The following is a 21,191-nucleotide window of genomic DNA, read 5'->3' as shown; positions in this document are numbered from 1 at the left end:
ACTGATGTGTAGCTACTGTTCTCCATCATTCTATCAGCAGACAGCACTCTGACTGATGTGTAGCTACTGTTCTCCATCATTCTATCAGCAGACAGCACTCTGACTGATGTGTAGCTACTGTTCTCCATCATTCTATCAGCAGACAGCACTCTGACTGATGTGTAGCTACTGTTCTCCATCATTCTATCAGCAGACAGCACTCTGACTGATGTGTAGCTACTGTTCTCCATCATTCTATCAGCAGACAGCACTCTGACTGATGTGTAGCTACTGTTCTCCATCATTCTATCAGCAGACAGCACTCTGACTGATGTGTAGCTACTGTTCTCCATCATTCTATCAGCAGACAGCACTCTGACTGATGTGTAGCTACTGTTCTCCATCATTCTATCAGCAGACAGCACTCTGACTGATGTGGAGCTACTGTTCTCCATCATTCTATCAGCAGACAGCACTCTGACTGATGTGGAGCTACTGTTCTCCATCATTCTATCAGCAGACAGCACTCTGACTGATGTGTAGCTACTGTTCTCCATCATTCTATCAGCAGACAGCACTCTGACTGATGTGTAGCTACTGTTCTCCATCATTCTATCAGCAGACAGCACTGACTGATGTGGAGCTACTGTTCTCCATCATTCTATCAGCAGACAGCACTCTGACTGATGTGGAGCTACTGTTCTCCATCATTCTATCAGCAGACAGCACTCTGACTGATGATGGTGCTACTGTTCTCCATCATTCTATCAGCAGACAGCACTACTGTTCTCCATCATTCTATCAGCAGACAGCACTCTGAGATGTGGAGCTACTGTTCTCCATCATTCTATCAGCAGACAGCACTCTGACTGATGTGTAGCTACTGTTCTCCATCATTCTATCAGCAGACAGCACTCTGACTGATGTGTAGCTACTGTTCTCCATCATTCTATCAGCAGACAGCACTCTGACTGATGTGGAGCTAGTGTTCTCCGGTACTTTTCTCAGTGTAGCCAGCCATTTTTTCACCATTTAAAATGCAACATTAACTTTAAACAAAACATTAGGAAATTTGATGGCCATGCATCGTTCTTTGCAACAACAAAAATGTTGTACTAATGTTGTCTTGAAGGTGTTGTACTTTACTTCTGCCAGAAATAGTGTTACACCTCTGTTGTAAAGGTGTGCTGTATGAAGGTGTCGTACTAATGTAGTGTCTGATGAAGGTAGTGTAGTATCTGATGAAGGTGTTGTACTAATGTAGTATCTGAAGAAGGTGTTGTACTAATGTAGTATCTGAAGAAGGTGTTGAAGGTGTCGTACTAATGTAGTGTCTGATGAAGGTGTTGTACTAATGTAGTGTCTGATGAAGGTGTTGTACTAATGTAGTGTCTGATGAAGGTGTTGTACTAATGTAGTGTCTGATGAAGGTGTTGTACTAATGTAGTGTCTGATGAAGGTGTCGTACTAATGTAGTGTCTGATGAAGGTGTTGTACTAATGTAGTGTCTGATGAAGGTGTTGTACTAATGTAGTGTCTGATGAAGGTGTTGTACTAATGTAGTGTCTGATGAAGGTGTTGTACTAATGTAGTGTCTGATGAAGGTGTTGTACTAATGTAGTGTCTGATGAAGGTGTTGTACTAATGTAGTGTCTGATGAAGGTGTTGTACTAATGTAGTGTCTGATGAAGGTGTTGTACTAATGTAGTGTCTGATGAAGGTGTTGTACTAATGTAGTGTCTGATGAAGGTGTTGTACTAATGTAGTGTCTGATGAAGGTGTCGTACTAATGTAGTGTCTGATGAAGGTGTTGTACTAATGTAGTGTCTGATGAAGGTGTTGTACTAATGTAGTGTCTGATGAAGGTGTTGAGCTTCATAATGTACAATAATGTGACTGGATCAACTGTTCTGGGGAACTACAGTGAGCTTCATAATGTACAATAATGTGACTGGATCAACTGTTCTGGGGAACTACAGTGAGCTTCATAATGTACAATAATGTGACTGGATCAACTGTTCTGGGGAACTACAGTGAGCTTCATAATGTACAATAATGTGACTGTCTCAACTGTTCTGGGGAACTACAGTGAGCTTCATAATGTACAATAATGTGACTGGATCAACTTCTGGGGAACTACAGTGAGCTTCATAATGTACAATAATGTGACTGTCTCAACTGTTCTGGGGAACTACAGTGAGCTTAATGTACAACTAATGTGACAATAATGTACAATAATGTGACTGTCTCAACTGTTCTGGGGAACTACAGTGAGCTTCATAATGTACAATAATGTGACTGGTTCAACTGTTCTGGGGAACTACAGTGAGCTTCATAATGTACAATAATGTGACTGTCTCAACTGTTCTGGGGAACTACAGTGAGCTTCATAATGTACAATAATGTGACTGTCTCAGCTGTTCTGGGGAACTACAGTGAGCTTCATAATGTACAATAATGTGACTGGATCAACTGTTCTGGGGAACTACAGTGAGCTTCATAATGTACAATAATGTGACTGGATCAACTGTTCTGGGGAACTACAGTGAGCTTCATAATGTACAATAATGTGACTGGATCAACTGTTCTGGGGAACTACAGTGAGCTTCATAATGTACAATAATGTGACTGTCTCAACTGTTCTGGGGAACTACAGTGAGCTTCATAATGTACAATAATGTGACTGGATCAACTGTTCTGGGGAACTACAGTGAGCTTCATAATGTACAATAATGTGACTGGATCAACTGTTCTGGGGAACTACAGTGAGCTTCATAATGTACAATAATGTGACTGTCTCAACTGTTCTGGGGAACTACAGTGAGCTTCATAATGTACAATAATGTGACTGGATCAACTGTTCTGGGGAACTACAGTGAGCTTCATAATGTACAATAATGTGACTGTCTCAACTGTTCTGGGGAACTACAGTGAGCTTCATAATGTACAATAATGTGACTGTCTCAACTGTTCTGGGGAACTACAGTGAGCTTCATAATGTACAATAATGTGACTGGATCAACTGTTCTGGGGAACTACAGTGAGCTTCATAATGTACAATAATGTGACTGGATCAACTGTTCTGGGGAACTACAGTGAGCTTCATAATGTACAATAATGTGACTGTCTCAACTGTTCTGGGGAACTACAGTGAGCTTCATAATGTACAATAATGTGACTGGATCAACTGTTCTGGGGAACTACAGTGAGCTTCATAATGTACAATAATGTGACTGGATCAACTGTTCTGGGGAACTACAGTGAGCTTCATAATGTACAATAATGTGACTGGTTCAACTGTTCTGGGGAACTACAGTGAGCTTCATAATGTACAATAATGTGACTGGTTCAACTGTTCTGGGAACTACAGTGAGCTTCATAATGTACAATAATGTGACTGGATCAACTGTTCTGGGGACTACAGTGAGCTTCATAATGTACAATAATGTGACTGTCTCAACTGTTCTGGGAACTACAGTGAGCTTCATAATGTACAATAATGTGACTGTCTCAACTGTTCTGGGGAACTACAGTGAGCTTCATAATGTACAATAATGTGACTGTCTCTTCATAATGTACAATGTGACTGGATCAACTGTTCTGGGGAACTACAGTGAGCTTCATAATGTACAATAATGTGACTGGATCAACTGTTCTGGGGAACTACAGTGAGCTTCATAATGTACAATAATGTGACTGTCTCAACTGTTCTGGGGAACTACAGTGAGCTTCATAATGTACAATAATGTGACTGTCTCAACTGTTCTGGGGAACTACAGTGAGCTTCATAATGTACAATAATGTGACTGTCTCAGCTGTTCTGGGGAACTACAGTGAGCTTCATAATGTACAATAATGTGACTGTCTCAACTGTTCTGGGGAACTACAGTGAGCTTCATAATGTACAATAATGTGACTGTCTCAACTGTTCTGGGGAACTACAGTGAGCTTCATAATGTACAATAATGTGACTGTCTCAACTGTTCTGGGGAACTACAGTGAGCTTCATAATGTACAATAATGTGACTGTCTCAACTGTTCTGGGGAACTACAGTGAGCTTCATAATGTACAATAATGTGACTGTCTCAACTGTTCTGGGGAACTACAGTGAGCTTCATAATGTACAATAATGTGACTGTCTCAGCTGTTCTGGGGAACTACAGTGAGCTTCATAATGTACAATAATGTGACTGTCTCAACTGTTCTGGGGAACTACAGTGAGCTTCACAATACTGTCTCAATGTTCTGGGAACTACAGTGAGCTTCAAATGTGACTGGCTCAGCTGTTCTGGGGGACTACAGTGAGCTTCATAATGTACAATAATGTGACTGGATCAACTGTTCTGGGAACTACAGTGAGCTTCATAATGTACAATAATGTGACTGTCTCAACTGTTCTGGGGAACTACAGTGAGCTTCATAATGTACAATAATGTGACTGTCTCAACTGTTCTGGGGAACTACAGTGAGCTTCATAATGTACAATAATGTGACTGTCTCAACTGTTCTGGGGAACTACAGTGAGCTTCATAATGTACAATAATGTGACTGTCTCAGCTGTTCTGGGGAACTACAGTGAGCTTCATAATGTACAATAATGTGACTGTCTCAGCTGTTCTGGGGAACTACAGTGAGCTTCATAATGTACAATAATGTGACTGTCTCAACTGTTCTGGGGAACTACAGTGAGGTTCATAATGTGACAGGTTAAATGATCAAAGCCATCTGCTTTGTCTCCTAACCTATTGCACAGGTTGACTGCAGGTATTTACATAAGTAGCTACAAATATAAAGATGTATTGAAACAACTTCCAGTAAGAACACCATCCTATCACTAAAATATGTACAAAAGCACAGACTGACCGGCCTGCTCTGCACTAATACTATGGCTGAACATGCTGTCGATGACGAAAGTGGAGACATGGAGAATTGTTCTGTATTGAAAAACTTACCCTCAAAATACTTTTTAAACGGTTTTATAAACGGTATTGAAAAACCAATCTTTGGCTATTTCCAAATACCCTGGTATACAGTATACCGGCCAATTCTATAGGATGCCGTTTGGAACACAGCCCCAGAACAGCTGGCTTGTCTGCGGAGGATACCCAGCTCATGTGCTCAATTTGTATAGTTATAATGGCAGAATGATTTCCTGTGAATGCAGTAGTGATTAGAGTGGTAATATAGCAAAGGGAGGTTTATTAATGGTTTCTCCTGTCAGGCTGAAGACTTTGACCTAACAGAGATTCTGAAGAAGAAGGAAGAGATTGCTGAGACCAGAAACACTCTTTTCCATGAAATCGGTCAAGAAAGAAAAGAATATGTACGTTACATGTTCCAACATCTTTCTATAATTCTAATTCTGTCATTCTAATTTGTCATATGTTCTGTCATTCTAATTCTGTCATTCTAATTCTATCATTTTAATTCTGTCATTTATATGTTCTGTCATTCTAATTCTGTCATTCTAATTCTGTCATTTATATGTTCTGTCATTCTGATTCTGTCATATGTTCTGTCATTCTAATTCTCTCATATGTTCTGTCATTCTGATTCTGTCATTTATATGTTCTGTCATTTATATGTTCTGTCATTCTGATTCTGTCATTTATATGTTCTGTCATTCTGATTCTGTCATTTATATGTTCTGTCATTCTGATTCTGTCATTTATATGTTCTGTCATTCTGATTCTGTCATTTATATGTTCTGTCATTCTGATTCTGTCATTTATATGTTCTGTCATTTATATGTTCTGTCATTTATATGTTCTGTCATTCTAATTCTGTCATTTATATGTTCTGTCATTCTGATTCTGTCATTTATATGTTCTGTCATTTGTAATTCTGTCATATGTTCTGTCATTCTAATTATGTCATATGTTCTGTCATTGTAATTCTGTGTTCCAACTAAGTCCAGCAACACTTCCACAATGTGTAAGTTCCACTCATCACACCCCTCCCTAATAGCTAGAGTCATGTTTGTGTTGTAGATGAAGCTCAGTGCTCTGGCTGAAGGCTGCTGTCCTGAGCTCCCCCTGCTCTACCCTGAGGCAGACATCCACAGCCACATGGTGAGACAACCTGAGTCCTGACTGATCCAACTATACCTCTGTACAAGACCATATGGAAACCAGGACATGGTCACATTGTGCTGCAGTACTGTCCCCTAGTGGAAATCTGTGAATGTGTCCAGTATTATTTCACTGTGTTCCTAATTACCATGTTCTCATCATGTATGTATTATTAGCAGCACCTACGTATTTCACAGATGTGATTATGATGAGCACAACTGTGTGTGTGTGTGTGTGTGTGTGTGTGTGTGTGTGTGTGTGTGTGTGTGTGTGTGTGTGTGTGTGTGTGCAGAGCTCTGGAGGTCTGGTGGTGAAGAGTCTGGACAGGGACATGTTTGACGCTGAGCCCATGAAGGAGCTGAGTGGACGCAGGCCTCTGGTCTGTACTGAGTTCCAGGGACAGAGGGTCATACTCAAGGTAACCCCTTTTTCACACACCTTTTTAGGGCTACGTCCCAAATAGCACCTATTCTCTATATAGTGCACTACTTTTGACTAGGGGCCCATAGCAGTCTGGTTAAAAGTAGTGCACTATATATGGAATAAGGTGCCATATGGGAGTTAGAGTTCCACATTTACACAATGTTTTTAACCTGTAAGGCTGTCAGGCCCAAATGTGAGCAAACATTTTGAAACTGAATGATTGTTCTTTTTGAACATGTTCAGGTATTACTGTTGCTGTTTAAAGATGTGTTGATCTTGTTTAGTGCCAACTGAAAGACCCTGGTCTTTTGACAGAGGTTTAGCTGTTCTCCTTATTGGTGGTTTGTGTCTGGTTTCCCTGTCAGGGTTACACTGTGAATGAGGAGGCAGAGGCCAGAGTGTTGGAGAGAACCACCCAGTTTCACAGAACCAGGACTCAGCGGGAGAGTCAGACTGACACTGGAATGCTCCCTCTTCTGGCACTGTTCTTTGGCAAGGTACTGCTCACTCAGCTTCCCTGTCTCGACCCAGTCACTAAGCTTCATATGTCTTCCTGTCTTACAAGCCACATGTTTCATGATCTGAGGAACTTGACTTAGACTTAAAGACAATTTATGCATGATCTGAAAATGCGGTCGGAGGCTTCGTATGGAGGGTGTGATGTAATTGCGGCGCCTCCTGAGGCGTGCAGAGGCCAAGTCGAGCTCTGTACCGCATCACCGTGAGCCTCCCAAATTTTGTAACAATACAGAGGGCTCTGTTTAGCTCTGCGTTGACATGATTGGCTGACAGTAGGTGGGGGCGTTACGTCCTGTGTAAACACACACACTTCCTTCACAACAGCTCTGCTCCCCTAAGCGGGGGAAGTATGAAAGTCCTGAAGTCTGTGGAGGCTCCATCGTAGGGCATGTTGTACAACCACTTCAGATGTCTGATTGACCAGGCAGAACATTTTAGAGAGGTCGTGTTCTCCATCTGTCACGATGTCACTGTGAACCCTTCTCTTCCAGTCAGACCCTCTTGCCTATGTGATGGTGCCATACTTCCCCAATGGAAGTCTCTGGAATGTTCAGGCTGCCACACCCCTAACTGCCTCAGTGAGTTCTCTCTACTACCTTCCTCATATTTCACGTTTAGAGTTACAAAACTCTCCCAAAATTCCCAGGTTTCCAGACATCTCAGTTGGAGGATTCACCTTCTTCCAACAGAGTTTTCTGGGAAATCGGGCAGTTTTGGAACCTTATTCACATGCCCTTGTTTTGTCGAAGTAGAACACATTGACCTACTGTCCTGTCTCTCCCATCAGACTGGTAGTATAACACATTGACCTACTGTCCTGTCTCTCCCATCAGACTGGTAGTATAACACATTGACCTACTGTCCTGTCTCTCCCATCAGGAGACTGGTAGTATAACACATTACCTACTGTCCTGTCTCTCCCATCAGGAGACTGGTAGTATAACACATTGACCTACTGTCCTGTCTCTCCCATCAGACTGGTAGTATAACACATTGACCTACTGTCCTGTCTCTCCCATCAGGAGACTGGTAGTATAACACATTGACCTACTGTCCTGTCTCTCCCATCAGACTGGTAGTATAACACATTGACCTACTGTCCTGTCTCTCCCATCAGAGACTGGTAGTATAACACATTGACCTACTGTCCTGTCTCTCCCATCAGACTGGTAGTATAACACATTGACCTCCTGTCCTGTCTCTCCCATCAGGAGACTGGTAGTATAACACATTGACCTACTGTCCTGTCTCTCCCATCAGACTGGTAGTATAACACATTGACCTACTGTCCTGTCTCTCCCATCAGTAGACTGGTAGTATAACACATTGACCTGCTGTCCTGTCTCTCCCATCAGACTGGTAGTATAACACATTGACCTACTGTCCTGTCTCTCCCATCAGACTGGTAGTATAACACATTGACCTGCTGTCCTGTCTCTCCCATCAGACTGGTAGTATAACACATTGACCTACTGTCCTGTCTCTCCCATCAGAGTATAACTGACCTCCTGTCCTGTCTCTCCCAGACTGGTAGTATAACACATTGACCTACTGTCCTGTCTCTCCCAGACTGGTAGTATAACACATTGACCTACTGTCCTGTCTCTCCCATCAGACTGGTAGTATAACACATTGACCTACTGTCCTGTCTCTCCCATCAGGAGACTGGTAGTATAACACATTGACCTACTGTCCTGTCTCTCCCATCAGACTGGTAGTATAACACATTGACCTCCTGTCCTGTCTCTCCCATCAGTAGACTGGTAGTATAACACATTGACCTCCTGTCCTGTCTCTCCCATCAGAGACTGGTAGTATAACACATTGACCTCCTGTCCTGTCTCTCCCATCAGGAGACTGGTAGTATAACACATTGACCTACTGTCCTGTCTCTCCCATCAGACTGGTAGTATAACACATTGACCTCCTGTCCTGTCTCTCCCATCAGACTGGTAGTATAACACATTGACCTCCTGTCCTGTCTCTCCCATCAGGAGACTGGTAGTATAACACATTGACCTACTGTCCTGTCTCTCCCATCAGACTGGTAGTATAACACATTGACCTACTGTCCTGTCTCTCCCATCAGGAGACTGGTAGTATAACACATTGACCTACTGTCCTGTCTCTCCCATCAGGAGACTGGTAGTATAACACATTGACCTACTGTCCTGTCTCTCCCATCAGACTGGTAGTATAACACATTGACCTCCTGTCCTGTCTCTCCCATCAGGAGACTGGTAGTATAACACATTGACCTACTGTCCTGTCTCTCCCATCAGGAGACTGGTAGTATAACACATTGACCTACTGTCCTGTCTCTCCCATCAGACTGGTAGTATAACACATTGACCTACTGTCCTGTCTCTCCCATCAGACTGGTAGTATAACACATTGACCTACTGTCCTGTCTCTCCCATCAGGAGACTGGTAGTATAACACATTGACCTACTGTCCTGTCTCTCCCATCAGACTGGTAGTATAACACATTGACCTACTGTCCTCCCATCAGACTGGTAGTATAACACATTGACCTCCTGTCCTGTCTCTCCCATCAGAGACTGGTAGTATAACACATTGACCTACTGTCCTGTCTCTCCCATCAGGAGACTGGTAGTATAACACATTGACCTACTGTCCTGTCTCTCCCATCAGACTGGTAGTATAACACATTGACCTACTGTCCTGTCTCTCCCATCAGAGACTGGTAGTATAACACATTGACCTACTGTCCTGTCTCTCCCATCAGACTGGTAGTATAACACATTGACCTACTGTCCTGTCTCTCCCATCAGGAGACTGGTAGTATAACACATTGACCTCCTGTCCTGTCTCTCCCATCAGGAGACTGGTAGTATAACACATTGACCTACTGTCCTGTCTCTCCCATCAGGAGACTGGTAGTATAACACATTGACCTACTGTCCTGTCTCTCCCATCAGACTGGTAGTATAACACATTGACCTACTGTCCTGTCTCTCCCATCAGGAGACTGGTAGTATAACACATTGACCTCCTGTCCTGTCTCTCCCATCAGGAGACTGGTAGTATAACACATTGACCTACTGTCCTGTCTCTCCCATCAGGAGACTGGTAGTATAACACATTGACCTACTGTCCTGTCTCTCCCATCAGACTGGTAGTATAACACATTGACCTACTGTCCTGTCTCTCCCATCAGACTGGTAGTATAACACATTGACTGGTCTCTCCCATCAGGAGACTAGTATAACACATTGACCTACTGTCCTGTCTCTCCCATCAGGAGACTGGTAGTATAACACATTGACCTACTGTCCTGTCTCTCCCATCAGACTGAGACTGTCCTGTCTCTCCCATCGTAGTATAACACATTGACCTAGTATAACACATTGACCTACTGTCCTGTCTCTCCCATCAGACTGGTAGTATAACACATTGACCTACTGTCCTGTCTCTCCCATCAGACTGGTAGTATAACACATTGACCTACTGTCCTGTCTCTCCCATCAGAGACTGGTAGTATAACACATTGACCTACTGTCCTGTCTCTCCCATCAGGAGACTGGTAGTATAACACATTGACCTACTGTCCTGTCTCTCCCATCAGACTGGTAGTATAACACATTGACCTCCTGTCCTGTCTCTCCCATCAGACTGGTAGTATAACACATTGACCTACTGTCCTGTCTCTCCCATCAGGAGACTGGTAGTATAACACATTGACCTCCTGTCCTGTCTCTCCCATCAGGAGACTGGTAGTATAACACATTGACCTACTGTCCTGTCTCTCCCATCAGGAGACTGGTAGTATAACACATTGACCTACTGTCCTGTCTCTCCCATCAGGAGACTGGTAGTATAACACATTGACCTACTGTCCTGTCTCTCCCATCAGACTGGTAGTATAACACATTGACCTCCTGTCCTGTCTCTCCCATCAGGAGACTGGTAGTATAACACATTGACCTACTGTCCTGTCTCTCCCATCAGGAGACTGGTAGTATAACACATTGACCTCCTGTCCTGTCTCTCCCATCAGACTGGTAGTATAACACATTGACCTACTGTCCTGTCTCTCCCATCAGGAGACTGGTAGTATAACACATTGACCTCCTGTCCTGTCTCTCCCATCAGGAGACTGGTAGTATAACACATTGACCTCCTGTCCTGTCTCTCCCATCAGACTGGTAGTATAACACATTGACCTACTGTCCTGTCTCTCCCATCAGACTGGTAGTATAACACATTGACCTCTCCTGTCTCATCAGGAGACTGGTAGTATAACACATTGACCTACTGTCCTGTCTCTCCCATCAGACTGGTAGTATAACACATTGACCTACTGTCCTGTCTCTCCCATCAGACTGGTAGGTATATAACACATTGACCTACTGTCCTGTCTCTCCCATCAGGAGACTGGTAGTATAACACATTGACCTACTGTCCTGTCTCTCCCATCAGACTGGTAGTATAACACATTGACCTACTGTCCTGTCTCTCCCATCAGACTGGTAGTATAACACATTGACCTACTGTCCTGTCTCTCCCATCAGACTGGTAGTATAACACATTGACCTACTGTCCTGTCTCTCCCATCAGAGACTGGTAGTATAACACATTGACCTACTGTCCTGTCTCTCCCATCAGGAGACTGGTAGTATAACACATTGACCTACTGTCCTGTCTCTCCCATCAGGAGACTGGTAGTATAACACATTGACCTCCTGTCCTGTCTCTCCCATCAGAGACTGGTAGTATAACACATTGACCTACTGTCCTGTCTCTCCCATCAGACTGGTAGTATAACACATTGACCTAGACTGTCTCTCCCATCAGACTGGTAGTATAACACATTGACCTACTGTCTTGTCTCTCCCATCAGGAGACTGGTAGTATAACACATTGACCTACTGTCCTGTCTCTCCCATCAGACTGGTAGTATAACACATTGACCTACTGTCCTGTCTCTCCCATCAGACTGGTAGTATAACACATTGACCTACTGTCCTGTCTCTCCCATCAGACTGGTAGTATAACACATTGACCTACTGTCCTGTCTCTCCCATCAGACTGGTAGTATAACACATTGACCTACTGTCCTGTCTCTCCCATCAGGAGACTGGTAGTATAACACATTGACCTCCTGTCCTGTCTCTCCCATCAGTAGACTGGTAGTATAACACATTGACCTACTGTCCTGTCTCTCCCATCAGACTGGTAGTATAACACATTGACCTACTGTCCTGTCTCTCCCATCAGACTGGTAGTATAACACATTGACCTACTGTCCTGTCTCTCCCATCAGGAGACTGGTAGTATAACACATTGACCTACTGTCCTGTCTCTCCCATCAGACTGGTAGTATAACACATTGACCTACTGTCCTGTCTCTCCCATCAGACTGGTAGTATAACACATTGACCTACTGTCCTGTCTCTCCCATCAGGAGACTGGTAGTATAACACATTGACCTACTGTCCTGTCTCTCCCATCAGACTGGTAGTATAACACATTGACCTACTGTCCTGTCTCTCCCATCAGACTGGTAGTATAACACATTGACCTCCTGTCCTGTCTCTCCCATCAGACTGGTAGTATAACACATTGACCTCCTGTCCTGTCTCTCCCATCAGAGACTGGTAGTATAACACATTGACCTACTGTCCTGTCTCTCCCATCAGGAGACTGGTAGTATAACACATTGACCTACTGTCCTGTCTCTCCCATCAGACTGGTAGTATAACACATTGACCTACTGTCCTGTCTCTCCCATCAGACTGGTAGTATAACACATTGACCTACTGTCCTGTCTCTCCCATCAGACTGGTAGTATAACACATTGACCTACTGTCCTGTCTCTCCCATCAGACTGGTAGTATAACACATTGACCTCCTGTCCTGTCTCTCCCATCAGGAGACTGGTAGTATAACACATTGACCTACTGTCCTGTCTCTCCCATCAGGAGACTGGTAGTATAACACATTGACCTACTGTCCTGTCTCTCCCATCAGACTGGTAGTATAACACATTGACCTCCTGTCCTGTCTCTCCCATCAGGAGACTGGTAGTATAACACATTGACCTCCTGTCCTGTCTCTCCCATCAGACTGGTAGTATAACACATTGACCTACTGTCTTGTCTCTCCCATCAGGAGACTGGTAGTATAACACATTGACCTACTGTCCTGTCTCTCCCATCAGAGACTGGTAGTATAACACATTGACCTCTGTCCTGTCTCTCCCATCAGAGACTGGTAGTATAACACATTGACCTACTGTCCTGTCTCTCCCATCAGGAGACTGGTAGTATAACACATTGACCTACTGTCCTGTCTCTCCCATCAGACTGGTAGTATAACACATGATTGACCTACTGTCCTGTCTCTCCCATCAGGAGACTGGTAGTATAACACATTGACCTACTGTCCTGTCTCTCCCATCAGGAGACTGGTAGTATAACACATTGACCTACTGTCCTGTCTCTCCCATCAGACTGGTAGTATAACACATTGACCTACTGGTAGTATAAACACATTGACCTACTGTCCTGTCTCTCCCATCAGAGACTGGTAGTATAACACATTGACCTACTGTCCTGTCTCTCCCATCAGACTGGTAGTATAACACATTGACCTACTGTCCTGTCTCTCCCATCAGGAGACTGGTAGTATAACACATTGACCTACTGTCCTGTCTCTCCCATCAGGAGACTGGTAGTATAACACATTGACCTACTGTCCTGTCTCTCCCATCAGAGACTGGTAGTATAACACATTGACCTACTGTCCTGTCTCTCCCATCAGGAGACTGGTAGTATAACACATTGACCTACTGTCCTGTCTCTCCCATCAGACTGGTAGTATAACACATTGACCTACTGTCCTGTCTCTCCCATCAGAGACTGGTAGTATAACACATTGACCTCCTGTCCTGTCTCTCCCATCAGAGACTGGTAGTATAACACATTGACCTCCTGTCCTGTCTCTCCCATCAGACTGGTAGTATAACACATTGACCTACTGTCCTGTCTCTCCCATCAGAGACTGGTAGTATAACACATTGACCTACTGTCCTGTCTCTCCCATCAGACTGGTAGTATAACACATTGACCTCCTGTCCTGTCTCTCCCATCAGGAGACTGGTAGTATAACACATTGACCTACTGTCCTGTCTCTCCCATCAGACTGGTAGTATAACACATTGACCTGCTGTCCTGTCTCTCCCATCAGACTGGTAGTATAACACATTGACCTACTGTCCTGTCTCTCCCATCAGAGACTGGTAGTATAACACATTGACCTACTGTCCTGTCTCTCCCATCAGACTGGTAGTATAACACATTGACCTACTGTCCTGTCTCTCCCATCAGACTGGTAGTATAACACATTGACCTACTGTCCTGTCTCTCCCATCAGACTGGTAGTATAACACATTGACCTACTGTCCTGTCTCTCCCATCAGGAGACTGGTAGTATAACACATTGACCTACTGTCCTGTCTCTCCCATCAGGAGACTGGTAGTATAACACATTGACCTACTGTCCTGTCTCTCCCATCAGGAGACTGGTAGTATAACACATTGACCTACTGTCCTGTCCTCTCCCATCAGACTGGTAGTATAACACATTGACCTCCTGTCCTGTCTCTCCCATCAGAGACTGGTAGTATAACACATTGACCTACTGTCCTGTCTCTCCCATCAGGAGACTGGTAGTATAACACATTGACCTACTGTCCTGTCTCTCCCATCAGAGACTGGTAGTATAACTTGACCTCCTGTCCTGTCTCTCCCATCAGACTGGTAGTATAACACATTGACCTACTGTCCTGTCTCTCCCATCAGACTGGTAGTATAACACATTGACCTACTGTCCTGTCTCTCCCATCAGGAGACTGGTAGTATAACACATTGACCTACTGTCCTGTCTCTCCCATCAGGAGACTGGTAGTATAACACATTGACCTACTGTCCTGTCTCTCCCATCAGACTGGTAGTATAACACATTGACCTACTGTCCTGTCTCTCCCATCAGGAGACTGGTAGTATAACACATTGACCTACTGTCCTGTCTCTCCCATCAGGAGACTGGTAGTATAACACATTGACCTACTGTCCTGTCTCTCCCATCAGAGACTGGTAGTATAACACATTGACCTACTGTCCTGTCTCTCCCATCAGACTGGTAGTATAACACATTGACCTCTGTCCTGTCTCTCCCATCAGACTGGTAGTATAACACATTGACCTACTGTCCTGTCTCTCCCATCAGACTGGTAGTATAACACATTGACCTACTGTCCTGTCTCTCCCATCAGACTGGTAGTATAACACATTGACCTACTGTCCTGTCTCTCCCATCAGGAGACTGGTAGTATAACACATTGACCTATCAAGACTGGTAGTATAACACATTGACCTCCTGTCCTGTCTCTCCCATCAGAGACTGGTAGTATAACACATTGACCTACTGTCCTGTCTCTCCCATCAGACTGGTAGTATAACACATTGACCTACTGTCCTGTCTCTCCCATCAGACTGGTAGTATAACTGGTAGTATAACATAACATTGACCTCTGTCCTGTCTCTCCCATCAGAGACTGGTAGTATAACACATTGACCTACTGTCCTGTCTCTCCCATCAGACTGGTAGTATAACACATTGACCTACTGTCCTGTCTCTCCCATCAGACTGGTAGTATAACACATTGACCTACTGTCCTGTCTCTCCCATCAGACTGGTAGTATAACACATTGACCTACTGTCCTGTCTCTCCCATCAGGAGACTGGTAGTATAACACATTGACCTACTGTCCTGTCTCTCCCATCAGGAGACTGGTAGTATAACACATTGACCTACTGTCCTGTCTCTCCCATCAGACTGGTAGTATAACACATTGACCTACTGTCCTGTCTCTCCCATCAGGAGACTGGTAGTATAACACATTGACCTACTGTCCTGTCTCTCCCATCAGACTGGTAGTATAACACATTGACCTACTGTCCTGTCTCTCCCATCAGACTGGTAGTATAACACATTGACCTCCTGTCCTGTCTCTCCCATCAGACTGGTAGTATAACACATTGACCTACTGTCCTGTCTCTCCCATCAGGAGACTGGTAGTATAACACATTGACCTACTGTCCTGTCTCTCCCATCAGACTGGTAGTATAACACATTGACCTACTGTCCTGTCTCTCCCATCAGGAGACTGGTAGTATAACACATTGACCTACTGTCCTGTCTCTCCCATCAGGAGACTGGTAGTATAACACATTGACCTACTGTCCTGTCTCTCCCATCAGACTGGTAGTATAACACATTGACCTACTGTCCTGTCTCTCCCATCAGACTGGTAGTATAACACATTGACCTACTGTCCTGTCTCTCCCATCAGGAGACTGGTAGTATAACACATTGACCTACTGTCCTGTCTCTCCCATCAGACTGGTAGTATAACACATTGACCTACTGTCCTGTCTCTCCCATCAGACTGGTAGTATAACACATTGACCTACTGTCCTGTCTCTCCCATCAGACTGGTAGTATAACACATTGACCTACTGTCCTGTCTCTCCCATCAGAGACTGGTAGTATAACACATTGACCTACTGTCCTGTCTCTCCCATCAGACTGGTAGTATAACACATTGACCTACTGTCCTGTCTCTCCCATCAGACTGGTAGTATAACACATTGACCTACTGTCCTGTCTCTCCCATCAGAGACTGGTAGTATAACACATTGACCTACTGTCCTGTCTCTCCCATCAGGAGACTGGTAGTATAACACATTGACCTACTGTCCTGTCTCTCCCATCAGACTGGTAGTATAACACATTGACCTACTGTCCTGTCTCTCCCATCAGAGACTGGTAGTATAACACATTGACCTCCTGTCCTGTCTCTCCCATCAGGAGACTGGTAGTATAACACATTGACCTACTGTCCTGTCTCTCCCATCAGACTGGTAGTATAACACATTGACCTACTGTCCTGTCTCTCCCATCAGACTGGTAGTATAACACATTGACCTACTGTCCTGTCTCTCCCATCAGGAGACTGGTAGTATAACACATTGACCTACTGTCCTGTCTCTCCCATCAGAGACTGGTAGTATAACACATTGACCTACTGTCCTGTCTCTCCCATCAGACTGGTAGTATAACACATTGACCTAGACTGTCTCTCCCATCAGTAGACTGGTAGTATAACACATTGACCTACTGTCCTGTCTCTCCCATCAGGAGACTGGTAGTATAACACATTGACCTACTGTCCTGTCTCTCCCATCAGGAGACTGGTAGTATAACACATTGACCTACTGTCCTGTCTCTCCCATCAGACTGGTAGTATAACACATTGACCTACTGTCCTGTCTCTCCCATCAGGAGACTGGTAGTATAACACATTGACCTCCTGTCCTGTCTCTCCCATCAGGAGACTGGTAGTATAACACATTGACCTATCAGACTGGTAGTATAACACATTGACCTACTGTCCTGTCTCCCCATCAGGAGACTGGTAGTATAACACATTGACCTACTGTCCTGTCTCTCCCATCAGACTGGTAGTATAACACATTGACCTACTGTCCTGTCTCTCCCATCAGGAGACTGGTAGTATAACACATTGACCTACTGTCCTGTCTCTCCCATCAGACTGGTAGTATAACACATTGACCTACTGTCCTGTCTCTCCCATCAGACTGGTAGTATAACACATTGACCTACTGTCCTGTCTCTCCCATCAGGAGACTGGTAGTATAACACATTGACCTACTGTCCTGTCTCTCCCATCAGACTGGTAGTATAACACATTGACCTACTGTCCTGTCTCTCCCATCAGACTGGTAGTATAACACATTGACCTACTGTCCTGTCTCTCCCATCAGACTGGTAGTATAACACATTGACCTACTGTCCTGTCTCTCCCATCAGGAGACTGGTAGTATAACACATTGACCTACTGTCCTGTCTCTCCCATCAGACTGGTAGTATAACACATTGACCTACTGTCCTGTCTCTCCCATCAGACTGGTAGTATAACACATTGACCTACTGTCCTGTCTCTCCCATCAGACTGGTAGTATAACACATTGACCTACTGTCCTGTCTCTCCCATCAGGAGACTGGTAGTATAACACATTGACCTACTGTCCTGTCTCTCCCATCAGGAGACTGGTAGTATAACACATTGACCTACTGTCCTGTCTCTCCCATCAGAGACTGGTAGTATAACACATTGACCTCCTGTCCTGTCTCTCCCATCAGAGACTGGTAGTATAACACATTGACCTACTGTCCTGTCTCTCCCATCAGAGACTGGTAGTATAACACATTGACCTACTGTCCTGTCTCTCCCATCAGACTGGTAGTATAACACATTGACCTACTGTCCTGTCTCTCCCATCAGAGACTGGTAGTATAACACATTGACCTCCTGTCCTGTCTCTCCCATCAGGAGACTGGTAGTATAACACATTGACCTACTGTCCTGTCTCTCCCATCAGACTGGTAGTATAACACATTGACCTACTGTCCTGTCTCTCCCATCAGGAGACTGGTAGTATAACACATTGACCTACTGTCCTGTCTCTCCCATCAGGAGACTGGTAGTATAACACATTGACCTACTGTCCTGTCTCTCCCATCAGGAGACTGGTAGTATAACACATTGACCTACTGTCCTGTCTCTCCCATCAGACTGGTAGTATAACACATTGACCTACTGTCCTGTCTCTCCCATCAGGAGACTGGTAGTATAACACATTGACCTACTGTCTTGTCTCTCCCATCAGACTGGTAGTATAACACATTGACCTACTGTCTTGTCTCTCCCATCAGTAGACTGGTAGTATAACACATTGACCTCCTGTCCTGTCTCTCCCATCAGACTGGTAGTATAACACATTGACCTACTGTCCTGTCTCTCCCATCAGGAGACTGGTAGTATAACACATTGACCTACTGTCCTGTCTCTCCCATCAGACTGGTAGTATAACACATTGACCTACTGTCCTGTCTCTCCCATCAGTAGACTGGTAGTATAACACATTGACCTCCTGTCCTGTCTCTCCCATCAGAGACTGGTAGTATAACACATTGACCTACTGTCCTGTCTCTCCCATCAGACTGGTAGTATAACACATTGACCTACTGTCCTGTCTCTCCCATCAGGAGACTGGTAGTATAACACATTGACCTACTGTCCTGTCTCTCCCATCAGACTGGTAGTATAACACATTGACCTCCTGTCCTGTCTCTCCCATCAGGAGACTGGTAGTATAACACATTGACCTACTGTCCTGTCTCTCCCATCAGACTGGTAGTATAACACATTGACCTACTGTCCTGTCTCTCCCATCAGACTGGTAGTATAACACATTGACCTACTGTCCTGTCTCTCCCATCAGACTGGTAGTATAACACATTGACCTGTCCTGTCTCTCCCATCAGACTGGTAGTATAACACATTGACCTACTGTCCTGTCTCTCCCATCAGGAGACTGGTAGTATAACACATTGACCTACTGTCCTGTCTCTCCCATCAGACTGGTAGTATAACACATTGACCTCCTGTCCTGTCTCTCCCATCAGAGACTGGTAGTATAACACATTGACCTACTGTCCTGTCTCTCCCATCAGACTGGTAGTATAACACATTGACCTACTGTCCTGTCTCTCCCATCAGACTGGTAGTATAACACATTGACCTACTGTCCTGTCTCTCCCATCAGACTGGTAGTATAACACATTGACCTGCTGTCCTGTCTCTCCCATCAGACTGGTAGTATAACACATTGACCTACTGTCCTGTCTCTCCCATCAGGAGACTGGTAGTATAACACATTGACCTACTGTCCTGTCTCTCCCATCAGACTGGTAGTATAACACATTGACCTTACTGTCCTGTCTCTCCCATCAGACTGGTAGTATAACACATTGACCTACTGTCCTGTCTCTCCCATCAGACTGGTAGTATAACACATTGACCTACTGTCCTGTCTCTCCCATCAGGAGACTGGTAGTATAACACATTGACCTGTCCTGTCTCTCCCATCAGACTGGTAGTATAACACATTGACCTACTGTCCTGTCTCTCCCATCAGACTGGTAGTATAACACATTGACCTGGTCCTGTCTCTCCCATCAGACTGGTAGTATAACACATTGACCTACTGTCCTGTCTCTCCCATCAGACTGGTAGTATAACACATTGACCTACTGTCCTGTCTCTCCCATCAGGAGACTGGTAGTATAACACATTGACCTCTGTCCTGTCTCTCCCATCAGACTGGTAGTATAACACATTGACCTACTGTCCTGTCTCTCCCATCAGGAGACTGGTAGTATAACACATTGACCTACTGTCCTGTCTCTCCCATCAGACTGGTAGTATAACACATTGACCTACTGTCCTGTCTCTCCCATCAGACTGGTAGTATAACACATTGACCTACTGTCCTGTCTCTCCCATCAGAGACTGGTAGTATAACACATTGACCTACTGTCCTGTCTCTCCCATCAGACTGGTAGTATAACACATTGACCTACTGTCCTGTCTCTCCCATCAGGAGACTGGTAGTATAACACATTGACCTACTGTCCTGTCTCTCCCATCAGAGACTGGTAGTATAACACATTGACCTACTGTCCTGTCTCTCCCATCAGACTGGTAGTATAACACATTGACCTACTGTCCTGTCTCTCCCATCAGGAGACTGGTAGTATAACACATTGACCTACTGTCCTGTCTCTCCCATCAGGAGACTGGTAGTATAACACATTGACCTACTGTCCTGTCTCTCCCATCAGACTGGTAGTATAACACATTGACCTAGACTGGTAGTATAACACATTGACCTACTGTCCTGTCTCTCCCATCAGACTGGTAGTATAACACATTGACCTACTGTCCTGTCTCTCCCATCAGTAGACTGGTAGTATAACACATTGACCTACTGTCCTGTCTCTCCCATCAGAGACTGGTAGTATAACACATTGACCTACTGTCCTGTCTCTCCCATCAGACTGGTAGTATAACACATTGACCTACTGTCCTGTCTCTCCCATCAGACTGGTAGTATAACACATTGACCTACTGTCCTGTCTCTCCCATCAGGAGACTGGTAGTATAACACATTGACCTACTGTCCTGTCTCTCCCATCAGAGACTGGTAGTATAACACATTGACCTACTGTCCTGTCTCTCCCA

The 21,191-nt window shown here is 44.5% G+C and overlaps 1 protein-coding gene across 1 annotated transcript in view; it reads left to right on the top strand.

The window, feature by feature from the left end:
• The window catches only part of LOC118379256 (serine/threonine-protein kinase 31), a 61,906-nt gene that overhangs the window by 19,188 nt on the left and 21,527 nt on the right, over positions 1-21,191 (top strand). Inside the window, exons 18-22 of the mRNA XM_052512582.1 lie at positions 5,202-5,303; positions 5,971-6,051; positions 6,344-6,469; positions 6,840-6,971; positions 7,485-7,571. Coding sequence (XP_052368542.1) covers positions 5,202-5,303; positions 5,971-6,051; positions 6,344-6,469; positions 6,840-6,971; positions 7,485-7,571 — 528 coding nt within the window. The remainder of the gene's footprint in view (positions 1-5,201; positions 5,304-5,970; positions 6,052-6,343; positions 6,470-6,839; positions 6,972-7,484; positions 7,572-21,191) is intronic.

The sequence above is a fragment of the Oncorhynchus keta genome, unplaced genomic scaffold (genome assembly GCF_023373465.1).
Source record: "Oncorhynchus keta strain PuntledgeMale-10-30-2019 unplaced genomic scaffold, Oket_V2 Un_contig_8718_pilon_pilon, whole genome shotgun sequence".
In the NCBI taxonomy this organism is placed as follows: Eukaryota; Metazoa; Chordata; class Actinopteri; order Salmoniformes; family Salmonidae; genus Oncorhynchus; species Oncorhynchus keta.
This window is presented reverse-complemented; position numbering and strand designations above follow the sequence as displayed.